This window comes from Centroberyx affinis, unplaced genomic scaffold (assembly GCF_046629955.1).
Source record: "Centroberyx affinis isolate AG114_WGS23_722 - 3 ecotype Tasmania unplaced genomic scaffold, CSIRO-AGI_Caff_v1 ptg003958l_1, whole genome shotgun sequence".
Taxonomy (NCBI): Eukaryota; Metazoa; Chordata; class Actinopteri; order Beryciformes; family Berycidae; genus Centroberyx; species Centroberyx affinis.
In genome coordinates this window covers 504,210-531,838 of record NW_027281780.1, presented here as the reverse complement: position 1 = coordinate 531,838, position 27,629 = coordinate 504,210, and the positions used below count along the sequence as shown (strand labels likewise).

Genomic DNA, 27,629 nt, shown 5'->3' with positions numbered 1-27,629 from the left:
TATTCTAAAATATAAACTATAATATAATGTAGTATGGAGTATTATTAGGCCTATATGAATATTATAGTGACACCATAGGAGATAAACACTATACCATAAGCTACGATAAGGTCACTATAGACTAATGTTTGGGTATATTCTTTAAGTCCCTATAGGAATATAATGTAACAGTGATTGCGCATGTAAATGGTTAACCCGACGCAGCAGCGGACCGAGCTGACGTCAGACTCTCAGACTTTCTTCTGTGGGCCGCAGCTTGGACAGGACAGAAATCCTAACTACGACTTTTTGCCAACAGATCGCCAGCTACAGCCGGGAAAACATCCTAAAATGGGCAATTGTCAAGTGGGTACAATTCTCTTTACCATTTTGCGCACCAAACGACTACAATCCGCTTGTAACAGAAGTAGCCTACAAAATCTCAACAATGATCTTTCTGCTGCGCTTGACTCAGGCTTCTAACGGTGAACGACACAGTTTCGGCATGATGAAAAGGACCGATAGCCTAGGCTAGATAAACTTTAATCCATCAACAGGATTAACGTTAGACTCTGTGGAGATCGTCTTTACTTTCCAATTAAATAATTCAAGTTTTGCAGTAATTAATTGAATATTTTAGTGAGTCTATTCGTCTTGTATCCATGCCTACAACATGTACACGGTGGTAAATCGCTATTAGTCGGCTATGACTTCATGTGGAAATGGAGACTTATGATTTCACATTCACAACAAGCTACTTACCCCTTTAAATGACAATAATCTCGTAAATGACAGTGTGTGACAGCCGCGTCTGGGTTTACGCAGAGAAAACGGGCCACTCCCCTGCGGAATGCATCACAGCTCCGTTAGATGTGTGTTCAGATGAATGGAAGGGGGGTTGGTTGTCGGTCATAAGTCCAACTGTGGAGGAGGGTGTCCGCATTTGTCTATAGTTCTTCTTTTGGTGCTTTTTTTTCTCCCCCCTTCTTCATGTGTTTATTGCTGTGTTACTTGGCTTTGTCAGTTTGTCAGAAAAAGTGCTTTAACAATCAAATAAAAGCAAACATACATAAAATAAAAACAAAAAACAAGTCATTCGAAGGCAACCACAACATAAAAATGGAAGAATAGGAGGTAAAAGCAAGGTCTATAAAAATAAGATCTATAAAAATAGAGGTGATTTAAAAGATGTTATACCAGCTTAAGTCTTATATAAACTTACATTTAAATAGATTCGCCTGATTTTTAAAAGATTTTGATGTAAAGAACGCCATCTGGGAAGATTTGTGGTGTTAGATACAACTTTATACAGAATTACATTCTATACTTTCTATACTGGAGGTAGGGAAGTAAAAGTGAAACCTATAAACAAAACAGTCATCCCTGTACATTCTCCTTATTCTAGGAAGGGAAATAAAAGTGAGATTTAACCATTCTTCATAGCTGGGGACGCTTTCAAACCTCTTCAAGGACCCCTGGTGGCCCCCGGACCCCACATTGGGAACTACTGGCTTAACCACATGTCATGTGGCCCCCATCAAGTTTGTTTAACTAAGACTGCTGGCCCTGAATTCCTCAGCTATAGATCATGTTGTCATCCTCCCCTCCCCCATCTGCTAGTGCTCCTATACAACTCTATATCATGTATCCCATTGAACTTGATTTACCTAAACAGTGTTTAGTTTTACGTCATTTCCTTAAATTCAAGTTTTTGTCAAAGTGTTGTGTGGTTTTATAAAATCATCTGTTTTCATGGTTTCAGCCCACCATCGTGCCCTATGAGGAGTTTGATGTCATGGCTGACATCAAGGCCATCCGCAAAGCCTGCAAAGGGTTTGGTAAGTTCAATAATTTGTTCTAGTGATGTCTCTGTTAAAGATATGAGATGCTACTGGACCTATAAGTCAGAATAATATGATTTATCATTGTATTACATCAGTTTTGTATTACTTTTTTTCCCCCCAGGAACTGATGAACAGGCCATCATTGACATCCTGGCAAACCGCAGTTCATACCAGCGGCAGGAGATTAAACAGGCCTATTTTGACAAGTATGATGATGTGAGTGCCATCCAGTAATGTTTGCTAATATATAGAATACGATCTAACTATCCCCTGAACCAAAATATTTACCATAAGAACCATTTTTAAATTATTCTAACTTATATCAGCCACACCCTATCTCTCCTCTCTTCTCTCTCTCCTAATCTAATATGCACTCCCTCTCAATTCCCTCTCAGATCTATTCAATTCAGTTCATTTCAATTCAAGATTTTTACACTGTCAAAGCCAAACACATTCCCACAAATCTCTCTCTCTCTATACACACACAAATTTAAATCATTTTGAACTAAAAGTGGCAGTCTTAAATTAACAAATCAAGCAAAAACTTGAATACATTTGTGTGTCTCTCTCTCTCTGCTGGTGTAACAGGAGTTGGTGGACAAGCTGAAGAGCGAGTTGTCAGGTACCTTTGAGAAGGCCATCCTCGCCATGTTGGACCCTCCTGTCATCTACGCCGTGAAGGAGCTGAGGAAGGCCATGAAGGGAGCGGGCACCGACGAAGACGTCCTGGTGGAGATCCTCTGCACCGCCACCAATGCTGTCAGTCACAAATTAGCAGTATTACAACTGAAATTCATAATTCAAAGTTGAACTACCATCGATCCACGTGCCATTATTATTTAGTGTCTTCATTTTTATTAATGGAAGAAGAATTCTGAAATACACTATAGTCCAGATTTCCTCCTGATGTAGAATATTCTAACTTTTTCATTTTTACCTAAATGTTTCCAACAGGACGTCGCCATGTTCAAGGAATGCTACTTTCAGGGTAAGCAGCATGTGTCAGTAAGCAAATGAAGAGTTCATTTACAAAATTCTCTATATCCATAGAGATATACAGATACATAACTTGGAGTTCATTATTCAATATCATCATCAAAATACAGAGAATGTAGTCAGTGAAAGTGTTATTAGTTTGTCAACAAAGCACCTAAGTTACTTTTTGTATACTATATGTCGATTTAACTTTGTACTATCAATCATTTTGTAAGAGTAGATGTCACTTCTTTCAAGCTAGCTATCTCATTTTAGAACAAAAATCTTCATTTGCTATTGTTAAACCTGTCACACGCTAATACAAAATGTAATTGACTTCACTTCCTTGTATTATGAACCTTGGAGGAAATTACTAAGAGTGAGTCATTTGGGCGCAGAATACACCAAGGTCATGTATTATTCCTGTCCCTATAGCCGTCTTATGCAATTCCTCCAGTTTGTTTTGACACAGCCCATCCTGCTGCTACTTCCTGCTCATTATCATCCCAGTGCTGATTGCTGATTGTATTGACAAACATCTCTGGTTGCTGATAGCATATGTTTTTCACAGTAAACATTATTTCTCATCATCTCTTAAAATGCCAGAAGATGACTGATCATGTGTGTCAGGAAAACTAAGACTTCTATTGGAGAATAGCATAGTTCTTCCAAATCCTTTGCCAACATTATCAGAGCAGACATTATCAGTCAGACAATCCAGCACTGTACCTGAATTATGGCATATGGATCAGTTCATTTTGACTATAAGACAGGAGACAGGAGGTGGCACTTACAGGAAAAATCCACTTTAAAACACTTAAATATTTATATTATGGGCCCAGAATTTTCTTATTACTGTGGATAACTGGCCAAACACAGACGATATGGTGTCATGTAGAGATATTTCATTTAAACGTCAGGTTTTGGTGTCAGTCCCTCAGAATCAAAGAGCGAGGGCTTCTTGCTAGAGCCGCCATTTTGCACCAAGAGACGTTCAACAATCATACAGGGAGAAATCCACCGTAGAAGACGAGAGAGACCAATTTCTCCACTGACAGTAGCCACAATAGACCAGAATGCAACACAGCCACAAGACATGTTGCGTGTGTCATTCTGGAAAATGTAGGAAATCACTAACTGAAGTACTAGAAGCGGACGAGGCAGATTGAGGGAAAGTGGGTTCACCAAACTTATACCAAACTTTTGTTTTCTGTCATGTTCATTCTATTTTTTGCCCTTTTAGTGCATGAGTGTGACCTTGAGGCAGATATCGAGGGAGACACGAGCGGCGATGTGAGGAACCTGCTCACAGCTCTTTTGCAGGTAAGCTCCTTCTACTCCATACGCGTAACTCAATTCCTGCTTTCTGCCTTGGCACTGAAATCAAGCTCACTTTCCCTGTGCTCACTCATGCCCTTCACACACACACACACACACACACAGACACTGGCTGCAGTCCAGATTCCCTTGCATTAGTAAGATGGAGGCCAGATACAGTTGCCTGAGCCAGACAGAAAGGCTTCATTTCACTTCACCCCACAGCAGAAGCAAAAGTGCAGTTTCTCTCCTCCAGGGCGGCAGAGATGAGAGTTACGACGTGGATGAAGGTCTGGCTGAACAGGACGCTACCTCTCTGTTTGAGGTACTGTTTTCCTTTAAAATACAGATTTCTAATAGTCTCTAATGGTCTCTAAACGATAATGTAATATTTATGGGATGTACTGCAGGCTGGAGAGGGGTGTTTTGGGACAGATGAGTCCACCTTCAGCTACATCCTGGCCAGCAGGAACTACCTGCAGCTCCAAGCCACCTTCAAGGTTTATGAGCAGGTAGGTGTTGGTTTAGCACTGTCCATAGTGGCAATGATGCTTCTTCACAGTTTATATCACCAAGACATGTGATCTTTGGCTAGCGTGTGAATTAATCAGGGATGGCGTGTCTTATGTTACCCTGCTAGAAGGATCATGGGTTCATATAGCAGCTGCAGCTAAAATTAATGCGTCGTCGTTTTCTTTCCTTAGCTCTCTGGAACTGAAATCCTGGATGCCATTGAGAATGAGACCTCTGGGACACTGAAGAAATGCTACGTCGCTCTTGGTTTGTATATTCACTCTAACAAATACAGTATACCCATTCTGTGACCAGAAATTAATAACTCAATATTTCTTCCTTCAGAAATGTCAGTATATTAAAGTAGTATTTTATAGCTAGGTGATAACTTGAGAAATTATTTGGAATCAGAATCAGTTTTGTAGTTTGCACATACAAGGCATTCAACATAATGCAACACAAAACAAAAAACATAGTATATAAAAAAATAGAAAAAGGTAACAAGAATTAGAGTAACTTGTGGAAAGGAGTATCTTTTTCAAATGTTGCAAATCTCATTGTGGAACAAAACTATGTTTGTGTGACTGAAGACAATGGTGGATGTCAGAGACTGGGGGAAGTGTTGAATAAACACAGTCTTTATGCAGTGGATTTACTTTCATTGGGGGAAAGGAGCTGATGTGGGCTGAACAGAAAGGTAAAACTGCAGTGGAATTTCTTGTAAACCCTTGTTCCTCCTCACAGTGAGAGCTGCCAAGAACCCCCAGCTGTACTTTGCCAGACGTCTGAACAAAGCCATGAAGGGAGCAGGCACTGACGAGGACACCCTTATTCGCATCATCGTGTGCCGCTCTGAGGTAATGCATACAATAGAATGGAATAGAACAGAATAGAATATAAGTGTTTTGCCCTTTTTCAAGTGTCTGTTTTATTAAGTACTGTACATATGGACATGTAAAAAGCCTTCTACATCAGTGCATGTTGTAGGTGAGGTCTGATTGTTAATCTCTACCTGTACACACCTTCCTTCACCACCCCACGCTACACTGGCCTACCAAACACACTTAGGACTAAGGCTGGGTATTGGCAAGGACCTCACGATACGATACGTATCACGGTACATGGGTCACGATACGATTGTATCACGATACATTGCGATATGATACATATTGCGATACATTGCAATACTCTACATAATTTACTGAAAATTTAAAAATAGAGCTGAAAATACAACTTGCTGTGTACTACCTGGGTAGTCTAATATGTACATCACATTATATTGATAACTCAGCGGACAAATTGAGTCAAAACTATTTAATTCAAAGGGATTTGAGGAAAATTTAAGGACATTTTAAATCTGTTTAAAACATGAATAATTTTTTTTAATGTATCGATACGAGGGGCTGGAAAATGTATACAGTATCATGGAAAAAAATATTGCAATACTCAGCTGTATCGATTTTTTTTTGCACAGCCCTACTTAGGACCCTACTTCTACTAAACCTGCAATCTGCAACTGTGAGACCCACAATAATGCAAGATTCTAGATTGTTATTCTAATAACTTTTCATTTATTTTGTCAACAGTATGATTTGGAGACCATCAAAGACATGTATCTGGAGAAGTATGACGTGTCTCTGAAAGACGCCCTGAGGGATGAGTGCAGTGGCGACTTCAAACGTCTCCTCTTGGCCATCTGCCACTGAGGAGCAGGAAAGGCAGTGCAGCGGTGGGGGGGGGGGGGAGAGGCAGAGGCAGCAGAGCGCCCGCGTTGGACCGAGGGTGCTGCTGCTTTCCCTAGAAGAAACTAACCCTACTTACACTCGGTCCGACTGTCCGCGCCATGTGATGCTGTGTGAGGAGCAGGAGGGTGGAAATGGAGAGATGTGAAACCCAGTTTGTGTCCGAACTCTGAGTTGGTATCTAAGTGTATTTGGGTGGTTCTCTTTTTTTTAATGTAGGGCTTGGTTCACAGGCATGGATTGTGTTTAGTCTTAGACTACACAATATCTTCCATTGGAAATCCCCCTTGAACTGGATTTCTTCATCTAGGACTCGGCTTAATCTGTGACTATGAAACAGGCCTGTGTCTGTCAATGACTGCCCATTTCTTAGTCAATTTTTAGCTCCATTTCTCAACACCTTCACCAGCATTGGCATCATTGTGGCTCTGGCCTGCTAAGTTATTTGTACTCGCTTTACATGAGAACCAAGATTTTTGAATTTCCAACAGAGCCAACTGTAGTCACATTGGTTAAATTACACTGAGCAGGATCAGGCGGTTCAGGACTTGATAGGATAATGAGATTGTAAACACAGGACATTTTTGTGCACTGGGAAAAAGCATGGCTAGATTACATCTTTCTACTGCTGCATATACTAATATAATAGAGACAATAGTATTATAATATTACCATTATGTTAGTATTACTGTTATAGATAAAATAGCATTTTGTCAGCTAAAAACTGTGTCAGTAATTTAATGAATCAGGTCTTTCCAAGGCCAGTATCTTCCACCCTCCACGCCCCCAAACTGTGACTGTTATATTTTACTGCTGTTGTTACAACTAATGCAATCACTCCATATGGCTTGAAGTTTGTGCTCTTAAAGGAAGAAATCTGAAAGTTATTTATGAAGGAATATAAGTTGGTATAATGAAGGCTATGCAATGTTGTTTTGATGGATTTTTTTAATTTTCTTCACGACCGATCCACAAAAGAGACTATATATTTTGTTGGTAACTGATAAAAAAAAAAAGAAGCTACGTATTGATTTATGTTGCATATACTGCAAATAGAAAGACTTGACAAATCCAAATACACCTCACCTTGTGATATTTTTGTATTTGTATCGTCTAACACAGTAGCCTATTCAATATTTAACTTAATTTAGCTTACTATGCCAGAAGGTATATATGAAGAAACCTGATGATGTTTAGGTGGAATTAACATTTAACATGAAGAAGGCCTGTTATTGTCCATATAATATGATTAGTCACTCGTGTCTCCCTATATGGCAGCTGAGATTTAACTTGTTAAAACTATCACTAGTGTAAACATGTAACAAACAGGCTGACTGGATACTGACGTCAACTACATGAGACAGTGATGACATCAACCAGGATTGGTCTTTTTAAAAGTTGTGGAATTGGGACCAATATTTGCCTCAGTGCAGCCAAAGAATTTTAGTGTAACTGCAAATAAAATGTCCTGTGAATTCAAATCTGTTTCTCTTTTATCCTCTATCTACAATCACCAAGTAATTCCCTAAGGAATACTGTCCAGCATCCAGACATCCGTAAGAATCACGTAATAATAGTATAACTACACCTATTGGACCCGGCGTCCCAAGGACACGCCCCCTCAGAGCCTGTCGCCGCCCTATTGCTGCCTCCAGGTACTACCGCAAAAATCCAACTTACGAAAAGCACATGAACGCCTCATCAAAGTGGTAAACACTACTTGGAAAGTCGTTTTTTTTTTTTTTTTTTTATAAATTCCACTCCAGTGCAACGTTTAGGGGGTAGATAGCATGGAAGCCTTGTCAACAACTGATAATAAAAATAAAAACCTTTTGGCTACTAAATAATTAAAACAATTAAATTGCATGATGTGTTATGTCGTCTTCATTTTGCCACTGCAGCACAACGTCGCGCTATGCCAGTTGTTTTCCAGGCATATATGATTAGGCTATTAATTATGTATGGGCAAAATGAAATGAGGAAAATGATACATTACGAAATAGGTCTACATAAACAAGTAATGGTAAACAAATCATGACACACCAGTGAAACACACAAAACGATGAATTTCGATAGAGCGACGCAAGGCAAAGTTTTCCTGCTTTTCCTGCACATACTAGTTAAATCTCAGGTGTACGAGTTTGTGAGGAGCACCTGAACGCAGCATCATTATTCAGCCTACACGGAGAGCGCCAAAGCAGCCTCACATGCATGTTGTTGTAGTCGCGCATTGTTTCGCTCATCTGTTTATATTTTCCCCCAAAAACACGGCATTTTACGCAAAGTGAGGTACCGACGTGGTGAAACACAAACACAGGAACAACAGTTTTGCCCGCTGGACTCTCTTGAAGGTACGTGGTCCGCTCTCTTTCACAGGCTTTTGTTGGTCCTCCTTTTTTCCCCCTGGTAATTACTAGCAGTCATTAGCATCCATCTTGGCAGTAATTAATACCACTGCAAGGAAAAACGGTTCGCTCTTTGTGCCAGCCGACGTATCTCTATGCTAAGTTTCATAAGGTATATCTTGGTTAACTATGTTTTGCTCAGTATGTTAAGATTAAGAAACCATCCTACCAAAAAAAGAAACACTAGAAATCCTGTGTTAATAATCCGATAGGGATAGAGAGTGTGTTAGCTAGGCCTATAGTGAGCGTATCGTACTGTATAGTATTGTTATCTCCTGTGGTAACGCTGTAATATCTCAAATTTATCTTAAAATGACGATAGCTCCTTTTCGTCTGAGCAGTTCCGTTTGTTCACACGTTATGTTAAGGGTTAAGGGCAAATTAATCACTGCACCATAATTAATCTGGAGTGCACACTCACTAGCAGCTAGCTAGTGTTTGGGTGTTTGGAGCGTGCACATGTTACACTGGAGCTCATCTCCATGGAAACATCAAATGATGCACTGATGTCCTGTTCCTACATAAACAACAACCAGGCATGAAATTGCCTAAATATCTAAATCAGTGGGATATTTTGTTTTTTTTAAAAAACATTTTAGCCAGGTATCCTACACCTATCATCTATAGTCAGTTCATATATACTGTTTAAGATCTTTTTTGGCTGTATCTAGATGTATTTTACACTTATTTATACTCAATATCTCAGTGCAAAATTATCTACATCTGTATATATATATTTTTTTTAAGTATTACTGACTTGAATAGGTTCCCATCAGTGCAATCACTCTGGTTCCAACAGAGAACCATGTGCATAATAGATGGATAACACTACTTATACTTTTTATTGAACTTATATTTCTTGATATACTACCTCCAAAATAAACCTATTCCCATTTTTTTTTTAACTTTAAATTAGTTATGCTTTTAGAATATTCTGTTGTTTTGTGTTTAATGTGACTTATGGGAGCAACCCAACAAGTCAAATTCCTTGTTACAACATGCAAGCTTACTAGCCAGTAAAACAAATTCTGAATTATGTTTTTTTTAATTAGTAGGTGGTACATGTACAGTAGTAACAACACATTTACAGTAACAATAACAGACAGCTTGTTGCAGCACAGTATTTTGCTAAGGTTAAGACAACAAAGAGCTTTCAGAGGACACATTAATAATTGACAAATGTGATGAGACGTTTGGGGGGGAGGGAGGGGGCAATTATCTACATTGTATGTTAACTGTTACATTGTATCCTTGATTTAATTTTTATCAAAAATCCCAATAAACAAATGCTTTAAAATAAATAAATAAAATAAAATAATTGAAAAATAGCTTTACGGTCAGAGTAACCTTAATTAAGTATATAAAGATATAAAGTGAATACAGATTTTAGCTAAGAGAATGGGGTTGCATTACCAGAGGAGAGACCTGATAGTGGATTTAACCCCAAAGATTATCAGTTCATCGGAAAGTGACAAGCTATTGCAGATTTTCCTGTTGATAAGGTTTTCAATATTTGACCAGAATTGTTTATTGTAGCGAGGAATTGGAAACTAAGTGGATAATACATTTAATATCATTTTGGCAGAAAGTGCACCAAGGAAGAGTTTTGACGATGCATTTCTTGTGGGATAGCATCTGAAATCTTATAGGAAATCGTTTTTTTTGAAGTATGAACATTTCAGGTTACTGTAGGTTATGTCACCCACACACACACACACACCCATGTGCCTGTCCAGGTTCGGGGAGATGTCGTCGGTGTGGCAGCAGGAGCCGTCAGCGTATTCCCCCTGTGTGGAGATCGACTCCAGCTCAGTGAGGAGCAAGGACAGGGTGACCTCCCCGGCCTGGCTGAAGCAGGAGCAGGATGAACTCAACATCATCAAGTGGGAGAATTTTCAAACTGGACCAGCTACTGATGCGGTTCAGGACAACACACCCAGCAGTGCCATGTCGAGTAAGAACGAGTTTCACAGCTGTAGTTTTCCTGTGATGATTTGTCACTGTCATTTGGCACAGTACATGGTGCTATGTGTAGCATTTTAAAACGATTAATCGATTAGTTGTCAACTATTAAATTAATCGCCAACTATTTTGATAATCGATTAATCAGTTTGAGTAATTTTTTAAGAAAAATAAGTCAAAGTTCTCTGATTCCAGCTTCTTAAATGTGAATTTTTTCTGGTTTCTTTACTCCTCTATGACAGTAAACTGAATATGTTTGGGTTGTGGCTTTGGGAAACTTTTCACCATTTTCTGACATTTTATAGACCAAACAACTAATCGATTAATCAAGAAAATAATCGACAGATTAATCGACAATGAAAATAATCGTTATTTGCAGCCCTACAAGTCAATTGTCATACCTTGGTGTAATTACTCAGAACAAATGAAACAATGGTACCGATGATTGGTAGATTGGTAGCCTCTATCTCAAGCCAGTGGTATTGTTTGCGCTCGTGTTTAACCACAAATTAAGACCACATTTCCCATAAACCCTGCTGCTTCCTGTCGTAAAGACAATCTTTACTGCTATCAAAGGTTTTTTCTTTCGCTTTGCTGAAGAGGATAAACATGTTGGAAGTGATTTTTCCATCAGCCTTTGACTCCTTCCACCATCTGCCTTTGCCAGAAACTCTGAAAACAGTGCTCACTTCCTGTTTTGTACTCTTTTCCCACCACATCCAGCCTGGTGGCGCACAATGTAAAATGCAGTGTTGAGGCTGCCAGTCTTCTCAGAGATGGTCTCATTTGTTTATGATAATTATAGTAATGTCTTAAATTTATGCGGTATTGATTTATTGAAGTTGAAATGCTGCATATTCATAGTATTCCCATGAGGTCACATGCATTTCCTACAATATCACGCTTTACAATAAGTGCTTGTCATTTGATTGAAATCACCTGCTAATTTATTACAATCACCTGTTGTTTTCCTACCAAGATGGCTGTGTGGTGATGTAACAGAATACTTTGAATAGCACCTTTTTAAATAACTCTCACACATACAATGAAACTTAGATCTTACAGCACAGAAAGGGGATACACTGTACATGCACAGGCCAAAGAAATGAATAACCTGTGTGTCCTAATGCTCTTCACATTGTTGTCCACCCTTCCTCTAGCTGCCTCGAACGCAGAGGGCCTGCCCCCGAGGGTGCTGCTGACCATCACCAAGCTGCAGTGCATGCTGGAGAGCAAACAGGAGCGCATCGCCGCTCTGGAGAGGCAGGTGGAGGACCTGATGCAGGACCGCAAGTTCCTCAGGAGCCAGATCGAGAACCTCACCAGCAATCGCTCCTTGCCAACTTTTGCAGCACCCAATCCTGTGCTTGAAGGTTAGAGCTCAAGCTGATTGTAGACCATGCTGGACTCATTTATATTTACATTTTAGGTGATTTAGCTGATGCTCTTTTCCAGAACAACTTACAATGAGGTCAAAAGTTGGATACGTTTAAATTCCACGATCACCAACATTAAAAGTAACAAATAGCAAAACCGTAGCACTCTGATAATAAATGTAACAAATATTAATATGTATGATAGAGAAGTGCAAGATAAATAACTAAGAACCATGGAGGAAATGTATAAAGGGGTAACACTGCAATTTCCTAATAATACAACTATAATTCCTAGATATAATAATTCCTAGAAAGTAATTGTTCATTTCTTAGGAAGTTTGCTGGAAAGAAGCATGACATTATGTACTAGTTATAGGGAAAGTGGAGAAAGAGTTCAGTGGTAGAGTTGGTAAGTACCTGGTAATTTATTTCCAAGAAAGAGCCATGAAATTACGTATGTAGTAGTTATACAGAAAATGAATAACTGAATAATAAAAAAACAAGTACCAAAAATAAATTCTTCCTCTAGTTTCCCATATATACTTACAGGAATAAGGAATTGGGTCACCAAGCCAACCTCTGCCTCTTATTTTTCCATTAAATAGTTTATAGTTTTGCAGTTCTTTCCAGGACACTCCTTTAGAAATTTTCAGTTCCTCATCAACTCCACCAAACTGACTGCTTCCATTTTCTATAGAAGTGCTACATTATTTCATGGTTCTTTCTTAGAAACTCAAAAAGAAATTACCAGGTAATTACCAACTCTTCCTCTATTTTAACTATAATTAGTACATAATGTCATGGTTCTTTCCAGGAAACTTCCTACGGTTCCTTTCTAGGAAATTAACGGACCTGGAAAATAAAGCGTTACCTAGAATAGAAAGTTTTGCATTTCATATTGTTTATAGAATTGGTATAATCACATAATTTGGGGGTCATTTCTGTTGACTTCTCACAGCTCCTAAAACCAGCAAGGTGCAGCACTCGGAAACCAAATCCCGGAAGAGAGAGAGAGCTTCTTCCAGTTCCTCTGTGAGCAACGGCAGCGATTCTGAAGCGTCCGGCTCCTCTGAAGTGTCCGCAGCCTCGAGTGAACACAAAAGGAGGAAACACCACAAGGACAAGAGAAGAGGAAAGAAAGGGAAGGACTACAGCAGAAAGAGAGGTAACCTGTAATCACATAATGTCGTTGTGAGCCACACCTGGATCAAAGGAAAGAAAAGTTAACATTAGTTTAGTATACTTCAGTCTATAACATCTTACCTGACACTATTTAAAGTGTCCAGAGGGCAGTAAACTCCACCCATCTGCTACCCCTTGCAGACTAAAACAAAATCTATTAAATATTTTGTAAACACAGTTTGTCTGTTGGGGCAGCAGGAGCCTAGAGGTTGGAGAACTGGGCTTGTGACTTATGGGCCATCAGTTGGACCGGCTGGGAAAATCAAGGTGGGGAAAGTGAATGAAAGAACATTCTCCCCTTCCTCATTAACTATTTTTGATGTGCCTTTGATTGAACTGAAACAATAGATGCTCAGCGGCCATCAGTACACGACTGTGTTGTACTGGGCAGTTCCCACGTGTGCATGTGTGTAACTGATATGAAGCAGAGCGTTGCTGGGGAAAATAGTATACATGCTCATTCAATTTTCCCTGGATAAATAGGTTAAAAAAACACAGATAACAATTGTTGTCTGATGTTTGATTGATCAAGCAAATCAATGAGTGAAAGCTCCTCCCTCTCTTTAAAGTTTGTAAGAAATGCAAAAAATCTTGCGTTATATGGGGAGGACACATGATTTCAACTCAAACCATAACTGGGTGCAAAACCCAGATATTTTTACAAACGGTCCATTGCCTGGAAAGTAGACAGCTGAGTTGAGAACGACTGCATGAAAAACATTTATTTCTTCCCAGACTGGTAAGTGAGACTTTTTGAGAAATTTTGAACTTTGACTTTTATCACTTTGGCACATGGTAATCAAAAACTGATCTCTGTAATTATACCATATTTTAATCTCTTCTGTAATAATTGGTCATTGCACATGCGCCGTCATGTCTCTCTCTTCTATTTTCCCCCCAGCTACCGGTGTCCAGTATGTCATCCATCGCTATAAACAAGTCCTGTCTGCCTTCATCAAGAAGAAGAGCATGAGCGAAGCCTTCCGCCATCACGGAATCGACCGGAACACCATCGCCAACACGGCGTCGATCGCTGAGCTCCATATGGCCGGCAAAGACATCGTCCCCTTGGTGGGCATGTTCCGTCAAGGAGAAGAGACTCTGGTCAGCTACGCCCAGAGGTGTTCGATTGTCATTGATACCGATGCTGAACTGTCCAGGAGAATCGACCAGATGAAAGCCAACGGCGAGCTTCTGCCCATCTCAGGGAAAAGGCCCAGAGGATTGCATACACATCTCCAGCAGCTAGGGGGAGCTGCAGAATCCATTTTAATTGGTTAATAATAATTGTACTACTACAGTGCAGTCCGTAAGTATTTGGACAGTGACACGTTTTTTTGTTGTTTTGGCTCTGTACTCCAGCTCATTGCATTTGAAATGAAACAGTGATTGTGAGGTTAAAGTGCATACTGCTAGCTTTCATTTGAGGATATTTACATCCATATCAAGTGAACTGTGTAGGAATTAAAGCCTTTTAAAGCATTTTAGGGGACCAAAACTTCAAAAAAGTCGTCATATTTTATATTTGGTTGCAAATCCTTGGCAATAGATGACTGCCTGGAGTCTGTGACCTATAGACATCATCACTGTTCACCTTATATGGATGTAAATACCCTCAAATAAAGCTGACAGTCTGCACTTTAACCTCATAGTTATTGTTTCATTTCTAATCCAATGAGCTGGAGTACAGAGCCAAACAACAATAAATGCGTCACTGTCCAAACACTTACGGACTGCACTGTATATTAGAGAAGGGGTGAGTTGGAGGATAAAACATTATGCCTTCACAAAATCAAGTTCTTTAGTTCTTCTACATCCCGAATTGAACTACTGGATTTGAGTTTCTGCGTTTTATGTAGCATTTTTACATATTTTTAATGTTTTCTTTACGTGTCAACACACAAATGTTTTTTTCAGTATATACATTTCAATATAATATACATGTATTCTGTATATTTTGTATTTGACAGGTCTACAAATTTACTTGGAGCTTGTTTGATTTTGTTGAAAACAATACAATATTTTTTAAATGGAAGGGCACAGGTATGTAGTGTTAGAAGCACCCACAAGATGGCAGTGCTGACATATAAAGTCATGTTTACAAATCATATCTATTATCATTTATTCCAAAATGGAGGATTGTCAATTTCCATTTTCCAACACTATATGTATCGTGTAGCATATTTTCTGTTTGGGATGATAATTTGTTGTGTTCATAGGCATTCTGAAAATATTTTATTGACTTGATCATGTGATTCCTATGCTGTAATTGAATTGAGCAATTTAAAAAACTGCATTTGTTTCCACGTGTTTTAATATTCATTTCTAGAATGCGAACAAATCAAAAATGAATGTAGTATTTGTTCATACAGAGATTGTAATGACTTCTGTTCCTGCTGTTCATATCCAAGGAACTGTGGGACAGCTGTTTGCATTTTAGGTGTGCGGTTGACACTCTTATCTGGAGCAACTTAAAATGAGTTGGCAGGTATAGGCAATACGTTTTCTTGCTTAAAGACACTATGACCTTCGATAGAGACGTTGACCCTGTAACCTTTCAGATAGGGAGTCTTGTTAACTTCATCGCATTTCAGGTCAGGAAGCCTGCAAAGGGCCTTGAAGTCAAACAATAGAAAATAATAAGCAAACATTGCTTTACTTGTACTTTTCATGCAAAAAGTAGACCATAACATGAACACCCAATCTCACAGCTGCCGTTAAGACTATAAACTGAAACGTGATCGCCTACAAAATGGTAGTGAATGTCCTGCAGCACAGCTATATGGTATTAAATTCGGCCCTGCTGGTAGGTGTATTTTTAGCCTGTCCGCTGACCAGAGGAGTGAGCTGCAGCAGTTGTGTAGACAGATGGGAAAGCTTGGTAAGACATCCTTGGGCGATGGTAAGTGTCAGTGCAAAGTGTCGCCGTTGCCTTCCCTGCTGTTTGCTTTTCACGTGGAGTGACAAATTACTTGTGCAAAGCCATTACAAGGGCTGCACCCAGGCTGTTTATCTTTGCATGGGACTCTGTCACTGTCACTCTCATTCACACACTGGCTATCTGCTTATCTTTCACTCACATCCCAATCTGGCTGTTTCCCTGCCTCTGCCCCACGACCACCTCCTGTTATGGATTCATTCAGTCATTATTTCACATTTCTATGGGACTCCCAACTTCTCCATCTTCTCTTCATCCTGTCTATCTCGTCTCCTCAACCAAAACGAGCCGTGGCGATGGCTGCGCTTGGGATGTAACGGCTGTTGGTTGGAGTGAAGCATTTCAGTCACACCAGCAGGGGCGAACGTGAGCGACCTCGAGTCCCTCTCTCACCCCCCCCCCCCGTCATAGCCAGAGGGGACAGGTGCATGCTGGTCTGCCGAGCGGCGTGAGGTAGAAAGAGTGGGCGTATCGCTCTGCCAGCACTCCTCTCTTCCCACCTCCGGAGGGATGCAAATGTCACTTCTGCTCTCCTTCCCACCAGTAAGACGTGACGATAGAGGATTTCTTTTCTGCAAATCCTGATATGAAATGGAATGCTGACAGGAATGCATTTTATTGAAGTATGAATAGGTATATAAAACAACCCTCACTAGTGACATTTTTGTGCATTACCAGTATTGGTCAGTATATTGTAAAAAAAAAAAGGCAGCAAAACACCGTCTCCACCTGCTTATACTCCAGAGTGGCAGCTGTGAATCTGGTGCTAATGAGTAGGGGTGATGGAGCTCAGAGCTGGAGATGGAGATAGGATGTGGGCCTAATTGAGCCTGAAGCGTTCCCCCTCCTCCCCCCCTGCCTTTTGACTCACATTGGTATGAGTGCAGCTGGGACTCCATTTTGTGTCTTTGGTGCTTTCCTTTGCTCCCAAATTGTGTGGTTGCAGGTGCCGCGTCATTGCCTGAGCTCCAAGTGCCTGATGGGTACAAAATTCATCCCCCTCCTCTTGTCCGGCTTTGGTCCTCTTTTGATCCCGGCATTGACAAAAAGAGCATCTGGATGCTCTTAACTGAGAGTAGCTAGTAATAGCCACCAATCACCCTCTTAATGGTGCAAGTAAAATGTATTTGAACCTCTGAGTTCAAATGGGCCTGGGCTGTGCTTTGTTGTTATACTGGCAGTATGAACTAGACCTGTGTAATGAAGGTCTCAGACATATTACGTAAAGGATTAAAAGGCCTGTAATGGGGGAAACGATCTCAGACTTGAGCAATTGATTTTATGCTCTCTGGGGAAAATAGTGCTTGGCATGAACAACACTGAGTGTAATCTCTCTTTTTCACAGTTACTGAGATTATTGCCAGATATTGAGTAACAGTGCTCCAGTTGTGCTGCCATTTCTGTTAACAGAGATTAACCACAGTAGCTTATTGTTTGAAACACAACAGGGCCGGCCCATTTTTCATGATGTGCCACTACATTAGAATTGAGTAAATAAGAAAAATGAAATGGGGTTATGTGAGTGTGCGTGTGTTTTCTCTCTTGTTTACCTGCTGCTAATTGGGTAGATATATTTGGCTTTCAATGGGAGCCCCCCATTATTTATCAGTTACTGATTTTAATGCAAACTGAATACAGACCGGTTCAAAAAGGACTCTTCAAAGTTTTGTAACTCCGGCCAAAGACTGAATAGTTTAAGGCACCCCTGTTGTGTAAACTGGTACTGATCTATATCCAGCATGTCTAGAGGGTCTATCTCTTCTGTGTCTGTAGATGTAGTGTTGACAGGACCAACCTTTGACCCCACTGATGCATCCTCCCTGAGCTGAAATGACATCTTAGTACCTAGAGGATTTGAAACCGTTACTCGTAGTCAAATGGAAGAACAGCAAGTTTGAAAATAACATAGTACTCATCACAGTTCCTCATTTTTTGCCCTACATTTGTCACCACACCTTTTTAAAGCATGTGAAAGAAAGGGAGCGCTTCAATTACAATTTGCTACCATTTTGAATGCAGGCTGCATGGAAGCAAGGTGCTTGGACATTGTTGAATTTCTAAAAAATGAACGGCCAGTTGGTCTGAGTGTGTGCAAGTCTCCGGCCTGTGCCTCTTCACCTTTTTATTCGCCCTTGGGCTTCTCTGTAATGAAATCTTAAAATAACCTGCTCACTGCTGAAAAGTGGGTCAGAGCGCCAAGGCGACGCCAATTCAACACAAAAGCATCAAGTAGTGCATTATGGGTATTTCCCCCTGTGGTAGAATTGCGGTGGGGGCTGGAGTCTGCGCACTGGTCGATGCCTATTCTTGTATTTCTGCAGTGACATCAGATGGCTGGTAGAGCAGTCAACAGTATTTTTATTAAGTGGTAAACCAGTCATAGTTTCAATTACAGTCTTTTTACTCGGGGTGAAAACATGCATAGACGTTTTCCTCATTATCCCAGTGTCTAATCCCCCCGCTTAGTTACTGCATTAGTCAGCACGACACCATTGGATAGCAGCAGGGTTGCTTCAGTGTAGCACATGGTTGGGCTGCTGGTGTTAAGAGTCACTAGAGGACAGTGTTGTATCCAGTACACTGTTATCATGTTCTATTGTTTGTGGCCAGACACACCATGCAGACTTCTATCCCTCGACGCACAGCCAGTCCTGCCACAGCTGATTGGATTCAGTCTGTCGAGTCTTATGGGCATTGCGTCTACACATTAAACATCTACTAGGGTGTAGAACAAGTATAACAGTTAACAAGCCTACCTTTAAGTATCTGGGAGACAAAATACATATTGAACATAGAGACGTCAATATTCAAATAGAAAAACACACCTCCTATGAACAGACGAACTGTCCCTGTGTCGCGAAATCAATTTTGCCCCACTATCACCGAGTCTTTTTTTTAAACCCATCCAGCAGTCCAGACCAGCAAATAAATCCAGCCAATCGAATAATGGCCATTAATGAGATTTCTGTTGCCAATTTAAAAAAAAAAGAGAGAGAGAGAGAGAGAAGAGAAGATGCTAATCTGAAACCACAGAACCTCTCCTCAATGACAGCCTTTTTGTCAGCATTGCTCGATCAACAAGTCTTGAGGTATTGACATTGCTGGTGTGCTCTCCATCTGGCTGCCACTGATAAGAACTTACTGGGGGCTGCTGGGTAATAGTCTCATAGGCTTAAAAGCAAGGGGGGCATAATGTATTCTGGGGGAGTCCAGCAAGCTGGCTCTACCCAGGACTCTAACCACCACCACCCCCCCAACCCCCTCTTCTGAGCACATTTGGGCAAAGACAGCACTTTCACTATAGCCAGTGGGGGGTGGGGGGTGGGGACATCTTGCTGCCAGAGTCATGATTTGCCATGAGAGTGATTTCATTCCTGGAGAAACAAGATGGCTGCACTCAGTCACAACCTATGAGGCACGACCGTGTGCTAATAACTGTTAAGACAGTGTTTGGAGCTGTATAAGAACCCAAGTCTGTCGCTGAAATATAAATCCTGATCGAAAGCTTTATGTATTTGTTTAATCATTCGGTGCTGATCATGCTATATGGCTGAGCTGCCACACTAAAGATGATCTATTTCTGTGTACAACACCTCTCTGGCCTTGTCTCTTTGCACTGAGGGGAATATGTAAAGGTACTGTGACCTCCATTTTCAGGGTCAGAGGCACAGACTGTTTCTGGTGTTTACCCCCCAGGTGTCCTCAGACTGACAGAGGTGCCTTATGGGAGATTAAAGTGCAAAAAATGATAAATGAATGTATGCTGTAGGTTCAGAAAAGGTTATTTGTAATATTTTGTCCATGCCAACTGTACATTATTTTGTTCTCAGGGAGATAGAGAAACAGACAATTCAGTGAAAGTGCTTGTGAAAAGTGGTCAGTGGTCATATGAACAACACATTTATTTTGTTTGCCATGTTTTTGGAAACACACCACAAAGTTACAAGTAAACATGTAAGTAAGTAAGTAAAATGTGATAAATGGCAAGGTTAGAATAAATGCTAAAAGCAATTTTAAAAAGGTTTTGATGGACTGTTTGAATGGGGAATGATCCCTTGATGTGCATAGAGAAGTTCAAAGAGTTTGAAGGCACTTTCCTTTTACATGTTTGTATTTTTGCTTGTTTACATTGTTATACAGTATGTTATACTGTCTGCAACTTTTACGTTCGTCTTCATGCAGCTTCATTGTGCAGATATCTCTTGAAAAACAGAATCCTAATAGGGACTACCTGGTTGAATACAGGTTAAATAAATAAAAAAAGAAGGGTAGCATCAGCTGATTTCAAGCTTTGGATTAAGATTTTGGTGATGCAGGTTAGAGAGACAATCAGAGAGCTGTTGGGGACAATCCTGTAGTCTGTATTGAATTGGACGTCAATGGAGATCATGTTTATCAGGAATGGTGTGGTCAGTGTTGTAAATACTGGTGAGCACAGTGGTGAGAATTTGCACATAATGGAGGTTCGTGGAAACTACTCAGAGCCCATTGATTTGTGTAATTACTGTATAATTTCAAAACTGCAAGGGCATCCATCTGTGACCAAGGCTCTTTCACTCTGTTCCCCTAAAACTAGCGTATTGGAGATACAAGGTTTCCATCTGACAGCCACGGTATGTTACATGAATACGTCAGTTGGAGACATAGAAGATGATGGCAAGTGACGTACAATGCGCAAGCAAGATGACAGCATGAAGGAAACTCCCCCATTCCCCCCTTCCATCCCGTTGGTTAGTCGTCCAGTGACGCAGGACAAACCCGACATCTTTGGCACGGGAGGAAAAAATGCTTGGAGGGGACCTAATGCAGACGGACATTTTTCAGCCTCTCTCCTGCACTTGCTGGGAATAGACAACAGAGTGCACAATTCAAAACGAAACTGCTTCACAATATGTTTCTGAATATTTGCTGATAACCAAGGATGAATATTTATGTCCAAAGGATTTGACTCTGTTCGCCATTTGTCAGTGTTGCCCAAGTGCTCAAGTATTTTGGAGTAGGCATCATTGATCTCAATGGTGGTCTGTGTTTCCTGGTGTGTTTGTGTGAGAAATGGTTGTGTGAATCAGTCATGCCCCCATGGGCCCTCTCTAGCAGAGCTAATGACACAGAAAGAAGAGTGTGGGTGAAGTAAAAGAAAAGGGGGGGAAGAGGCTATAATGCTGCTGGCCATTAACCGCCAATCAGAGCTGTCATATTATCTGGAAACGCAGATAGATGGGAGGTTTGGCCGTAACAAAGGGAAATGCTTTGACTGTCTGCGATGATAATAGTCCTGTGTTGTCCACTAGTAGTCTGAGCTCAGTGAGAAAGACGTACGTGTTTTGGGATACGGTGGAGCATGCTAGTGGCTAATTGCGTCGTCATACCTCAGAAACGTCACAGAGTGTCGAGGCAAATGACCCGACAGCTCTGTGCTTGTCCGGGCTTTTGTTTCAATGCCCGGTATAAGGAGGGTTTTTTCTGATTAGGGGAAGCTTGGCGTTTCTGTGTATTCTCTCCCACTTGACCTCCATTCTGATAACAGACATTAATAAATATAGCCACAAGTAGCAATTAAAGGGTTCAAGCCCCATAGGAGGCAGAGGTTGGGACACAAGGAATGATTTAAATGAATGATTTAAAACTGTCAGCAGTTATTTTTGGATTCTTCTGGCTCTCGTGGACGCTTACACCAGCTTAGAAGATAGTGCATCTTTGACAAAAAATAGTTCCTATCCAAATAGAACACAACTATTGACAGAAAGCTCGGTTTTTTAAATTTTTTTCAAGATAACATACTAATACTGGTATGATTATACTGTGATTGTTGTGTTTTGCAAAACAACGTTTATCATAGTTTTCACAGACTGTCGCATATACCCCTAGGTTCCTACTGCAGTAGAGTAGGAGGGGGCCGCCCGGTGTTACCGGACAGACGGAGTAGGCGGCTAGCCAAGTTATGGTTTCTACTAATAGGGATCATGACAGAAAACATGTTATTTGGGCCCAGGGTTCAAAATACCGAATTAACTAAGAAAACAAGATAGCCTCTTGTACTAACTTTTGTGAAGTTTGGACATATGGTCAGTAAGTTATGGACAGTTTTGTGATAGGCAACGTCTGCTAGAAACTGCATTGGCTAATATCAGCCAAACCATGTAAATGTCACACAATAGAAAAAAAGCTTTTAAATTTGCTACATTTGCTGTTCTGAACACCCGGTGTCGGGTAGGTCTTTCGTGGAAAAATGTAGCACACAGAAAGTGATGTGTTTTACATTTCTGGGAGCAGCAACACAATTTGTTTGGAATAAGCAGAAGAAGAACTGAGTAGTTAGCATGAACAGTGATACCCACCATAGCTGAACAGGCGAAGAAAAGAGCGCCACCTACAGAAACTAAAACTTGATCAACACAAAATCCACACATCACAGCACTGGCCACACTGTTTGATTGACAGGTGATCTCTGGGAAGTGCAGTGCAAAAACACAAGCCAAAAACCAATTTTGAGTCCTTCAATTCCACCAAACAAGACCTTGACAGTCATTGAAAAGGCCTTGAATTTGATGTCCAAATGAGTGTGTAACCCTGATGCATGCACTTTCACCTCTGTCTCTTTCTCTCTGTCTCTCTCTCCCACTCTTGCACATGCACTGTCAGTAAGGCTTGCAGGGAGGGACACACACACACACACACACACATACACACACATGCTCACACAATCAGAGCAGTGAAAAAAACGCTGAAGAGGAAGAGAGGGCATTTGCACTGCCAAGTTATACAACTCTTATCAAGTCTATTTTGATGATGAGTCATTAATTTCACCGTGTTAGGGCCTAACCATCATGTCAAGTACTCCTCTAATTGTATTCATGTGGGATGGCAGCAGTGTGGGCAGGAATGGGCCAAAGCTGTTCATCCTTTGCTCGCATCCACAGTATGTTTTATGTGTTTAATGTCCCTATTATTGAATGACTCAGCGCTGCAGGATTTTTTTTTTTCATTTTCCCATGAAGCACAAACCTCACATTTGTCATACTGTAAAATGCATCAAACTCTGGATCAGCTGATTTAATGGACTTGAATTTTATCATAAGTCCCTACAACATGCAGTACTTAATGTTTATGTGCTTAAACCTGTATAGAACACAAATAGTTTACCACAAATTGCTTGTCAATTCCCTTGAACAGGTCAAAGTGACGTTTACAGAGCTGCAGAGGATGCTATGATTAAATGTCTTAAAGAAAAAGGATGAACCATTACCTCACATTAAATTCTGCTACTGTGGAGATCTAATTGTGAATTCAATGTTTGTATATCAAAGGCCACTATAAATACAAACTCTCATTGGCCCAACTGGCATCAAACAACCCACATCAAATGCATTAACAATACATGCAAACCTAGGTTCATAAGCTGTTATTTCCATAGCTAGATTAGCCACATCTGTCAAGCTACTATGCCTCATTGCATATTTTTTTCCCATTACATTATCATTTAAATTATGCTGAAGTTATACAAACACTTTACATTTCGATTTCACCTCAAGGCATTTAAGCTTATTATATAACCAACAAGCAAGCTGAAACGCTTCACATGGCATTGTCCTCTGCGTAAATGATAGGGAAGGGAAAATGGCTTGAGAGTGTAAATGGTTTAATTTCTCTCCTCTGCCACAGCAGCAATATAAAGTTCCAAATGCGAGGCAATTGATGTTGAAAGCTGCACACATAAACAGTGCAATGAGTGAGGTTATTATTGGTGTCTACAAAATATATCATTAATGGAACACATCAGTGGAATAAAAGAATCTTGCTTTAGATCCTCACTAACATTATTCTGGCTTAGCAGAATATGCTACTTATCACAGTGTGAGTCATAAAACGCCACCTATATCATATAGCATAATGATAATTCTATCAGCTACAAAATCCCAATACTCATTTAAGTGGCTCATGATATGCGATATACCACAGCTGGGGACGTCACGGCCCAGCAGCTTGCCACAATGGCGGCCAGTCATTGGTGTGACTGCCTGACAGGCCCCATGGCTGTCAGGCATTCACACCACGTACCTACGGCCACAATAGCCTCATCAGTAGCCTTATTCAATCAACCTTCACAGACAGAATAGACTAGGGTGCTGCAGACCCAGCCAGCCAGCCGCTGATCTGCATCACAGTGGCATCAAACCATCAGAGCATGTCTCTTTAAATCTCCTTGAAGTGATCTCTGATTTGGCTTGATTGTCTTTGACGCAGCGCCACTATTCCACTCGGCCCTTTCAAGTATGACCGTGTGATTAGTGCGGGGAAGGAAAGAACAATAAAGTATTGTTATACTGTCTGTATGAATTGTTATAACAGCAGTATACAAAATAGCCAGACAAGGTTTTGGGGATAACAGTCAAGGCGTTATTCATCTTTACAGCATAAGCTAATGTAGAAGAAGAAGTACAAGAAATACAAGATATTTACATACTTGAAACATGTATCTGGTTTTCTTTTGTTTTGAAGATTGATTTGGAAGTCAACTCATTCAGACCGGAATTAGCCATGTAAAGTGTGTGTGTGTGTGGGGGGGGGTGATATTGATTCTCATATGTACACACACACAAAGAGAGAATCAATCAATACCCTTATCAATCAATCAACCTTTATAAATTGTTGCTTGCCCTTCAGACCAATGTGCAACCAACCCGATCCCCGACCCCCAACAAAACCGATGTCAAAAGCATTCACATAAACGCTGGTTTGAGGTCATGCAGATATTTATCTGCTTTTCTAGGCATCAGTTTGTTTCACCTGGGCCTACATCTACAGTTAAAATGGTGACTTTATGGTATTCTCTCTTTCAGAAAAGGTTTTAGGCCACATGAACAACATTTATATTCTCTTTTCTTTGCAGTGAAGGTCACTTTCAGTAAAGCTGTTTTGTTAAACAATTGATTCTTGGATCTATTTTTAGTAGCATGGAGTTCCAATGTGGTCAACAGTTATTGATCATATTTTAAACTGCTCTGCACTATGTAACAATATGATGTAACCCAAATTTGGTTATAATTTTATGTAAGGTGCTGATTATCGCTCTAAAACCTAGCAAATTCACCCCACTTATGACACAATGTAAAAAATAATAATAATGAGAATACATGGAGCGATTAGTGAGTGGGCTAGAAAGGACAAAGCTGAACGACGACTCATGTTCCTCACGCCAGTGCCACTTCATTTTCAACAACATAATTATATTCAACCTTTCATACAGTTCTGAATCATAATACATTTCACAACATATCTAGCCAGCGAAGTTGCTGTACATGTCTGAAAGCAGCTGCATTAATTTCAGGTAAGATATTTTGCTCATTAATGCCTGGTTTGAATTTATTTTTGAGTATCTGTTTTTATTATTCTGTTCAGTGTCTTTCAATAGCTTTAGATATGCATCTGGGTAATTGAGTTGTTTCCTAGTCCATGCAGTTTATTTGCATGTCTACATACAATAATGCATTAGGTAAATACAAAAGCCATGCAGCTCTGATAGAGCAATTGCAAAGAGCAATGAAGATGAGATTCTGTACTTTCAGTCAATGCTCAGCTTTAATAGAAATTATTTTAAAGTTTTCACTGAATGGCTAAATTTACTCTTACAATATATGCAAAATTTGATTTATATTTTATGGAAATATGTGTTTGGTTTTTAATCAAGCCATAAAACCATTGGATACTACTAATTTTATTCACTGTATGCTTTTCTCTGACAAATAGTGACAGAACAAGCATTAAATGACAGACAGAATTAAGCACACAAGACAAATCAGAGTAGGACATACAGTTCCATATGTGAGATGGATTATTTGATCATTTTGCCGTCATACGTATTTCATAACCAGATATCTTGACAGTACAGTGTGAGGCGGTGAGATGTGATTCTTCATGGTGTTATGACTTATGGTTTATCAGTGGGTGAGAGGCAGGGAGTGAAGCAGAGTCGTATCTAGGTTACCTGTCAGGAAATTAAACCTATTAACTGCTTATGTAACATGTCACACATTTGGCAGTGCGATGAACATGGGTTCTTATCCGATATTTCATGTGGCATAACAAGGCAACCCAGAGCCAGACTTTCGTTATGGTGGCATATTCTTTTGATGATTCTTGCACCACCTTGATCTGTGTATTAAACTAGCATTGCTAGTTTTGCTTCACTGATGCTCAAATGAAAGTTTTCATTAAAGTAATAATCTGATGTTTTCATATGAATAAATTTCTGTTTTGCTACTCTCTTTTGATATAACGCAATAGTGATTCAACCTCTGGTCACTTCATGAAAGCTTTTACATTTGCTGTTCTAAACACCCAGTGTCAGGTAGGTCTTTCCTGGGAAAAATCCTCTGGCACACAAGAAGTACTGCATTTTAGTTTAGTTTAGTTTGAAATTGATAGATGAAGAATTAGGTAGTTAGCGTGAGCAGTGATAGCCAACATAGCTGAACAGACAACGAAAAGAGAAACTCAAACTTCACAACACAAAATCCGTGGAAAAGACGTACCACCCACACTGTTTGATTGACAGGTGATCTCTACAAAGTGCAGTGAAACACCACAGCAATGAGCGCTGAGCACCAAAGATGTCAGCAAAATAATACAAAAAAAACAAGGATCTCGCAGATTACCACTTTAAAGCATGAATAATACTCTAATTATATTCTTAATGGGCTTTAATTCATGAGCTTCTTATACAGACATCTTCCATCATTTGTATTTTTCTGTCTCAAACTGGTCAAACAGTGAGGCTTGGAGGTGTGTCCAGTCTGCATGGTGAGCTGGACCCATGCCCGCACTAATCATACGGCTATTATGGCCACCAGTGTATCTCCATCCATGGTCTCTGTTCAGCTTTCCAGGAGCCATTTGTAAAGCAGCGGAGCAGGAAATGAGGTTGGTCTGCTGCAGTAACCCAAGCCTGGAGGATGTGCTTGAGGGAGCACCATTTAAGTCCATGCGTTGATCATGCAGGGTCCATCCCAGACGGGGAACGTGGGGGTCATTGGCGGGGGTGGGGTGTGGGGGGGAGGGGTGATGAAAGAACTGAGATTCACAGTGCTTTCATAATGGACAGAGACATCAGTGGCTCCAGAGTTATTATTGGCAAAAAAGCGTGGTCCCCCCAGCCGACTGATTGATGAGCTTTTATGGTGTGGTTGAGACACTGGACCGAGCTCCTCTTTTATACTTTGTGAGAAATGAAATCCTCTCCTCAGCCATGTGATGGAGAGTATTTGTAGGGTGTATCCTTCTCCTTCTTTTGTAATGGAGACATTCTTGTAGATACTGCACACCATGGCATGGGGCTGCAGTTGTGCAGTGTCCGCTAAGCTCAATAGACTAGGATGCTATCACACCTACAGGATGTT

At 40.4% G+C, this 27,629-nt stretch overlaps 2 protein-coding genes across 2 annotated transcripts; both read left to right on the top strand.

Annotated features, from left to right (window-relative positions):
- The first annotated feature begins 235 nt into the window (after positions 1 to 235).
- Positions 236 to 8,174, top strand: anxa13 (annexin A13). Its single transcript, XM_071541786.1, has 11 exons — positions 236 to 345; positions 1,742 to 1,817; positions 1,945 to 2,039; positions 2,412 to 2,582; positions 2,778 to 2,811; positions 4,042 to 4,121; positions 4,372 to 4,440; positions 4,526 to 4,627; positions 4,820 to 4,895; positions 5,373 to 5,485; positions 6,215 to 8,174. The coding sequence occupies exons 1-11, from the start codon at positions 331 to 333 to the stop codon at positions 6,332 to 6,334; spliced, it is 951 nt and encodes a 316-aa protein (XP_071397887.1). The 5' UTR covers positions 236 to 330; the 3' UTR covers positions 6,335 to 8,174.
- Positions 8,175 to 8,582: 408 nt separating this feature from the next.
- LOC139663230 (coiled-coil domain-containing protein 106) lies at positions 8,583 to 15,584 on the top strand. Its single transcript, XM_071541847.1, has 5 exons — positions 8,583 to 8,721; positions 10,512 to 10,729; positions 11,898 to 12,110; positions 13,072 to 13,278; positions 14,197 to 15,584. The coding sequence occupies exons 2-5, from the start codon at positions 10,522 to 10,524 to the stop codon at positions 14,574 to 14,576; spliced, it is 1,008 nt and encodes a 335-aa protein (XP_071397948.1). The 5' UTR covers positions 8,583 to 8,721; positions 10,512 to 10,521; the 3' UTR covers positions 14,577 to 15,584.
- The last annotated feature ends 12,045 nt before the right edge of the window (positions 15,585 to 27,629 follow it).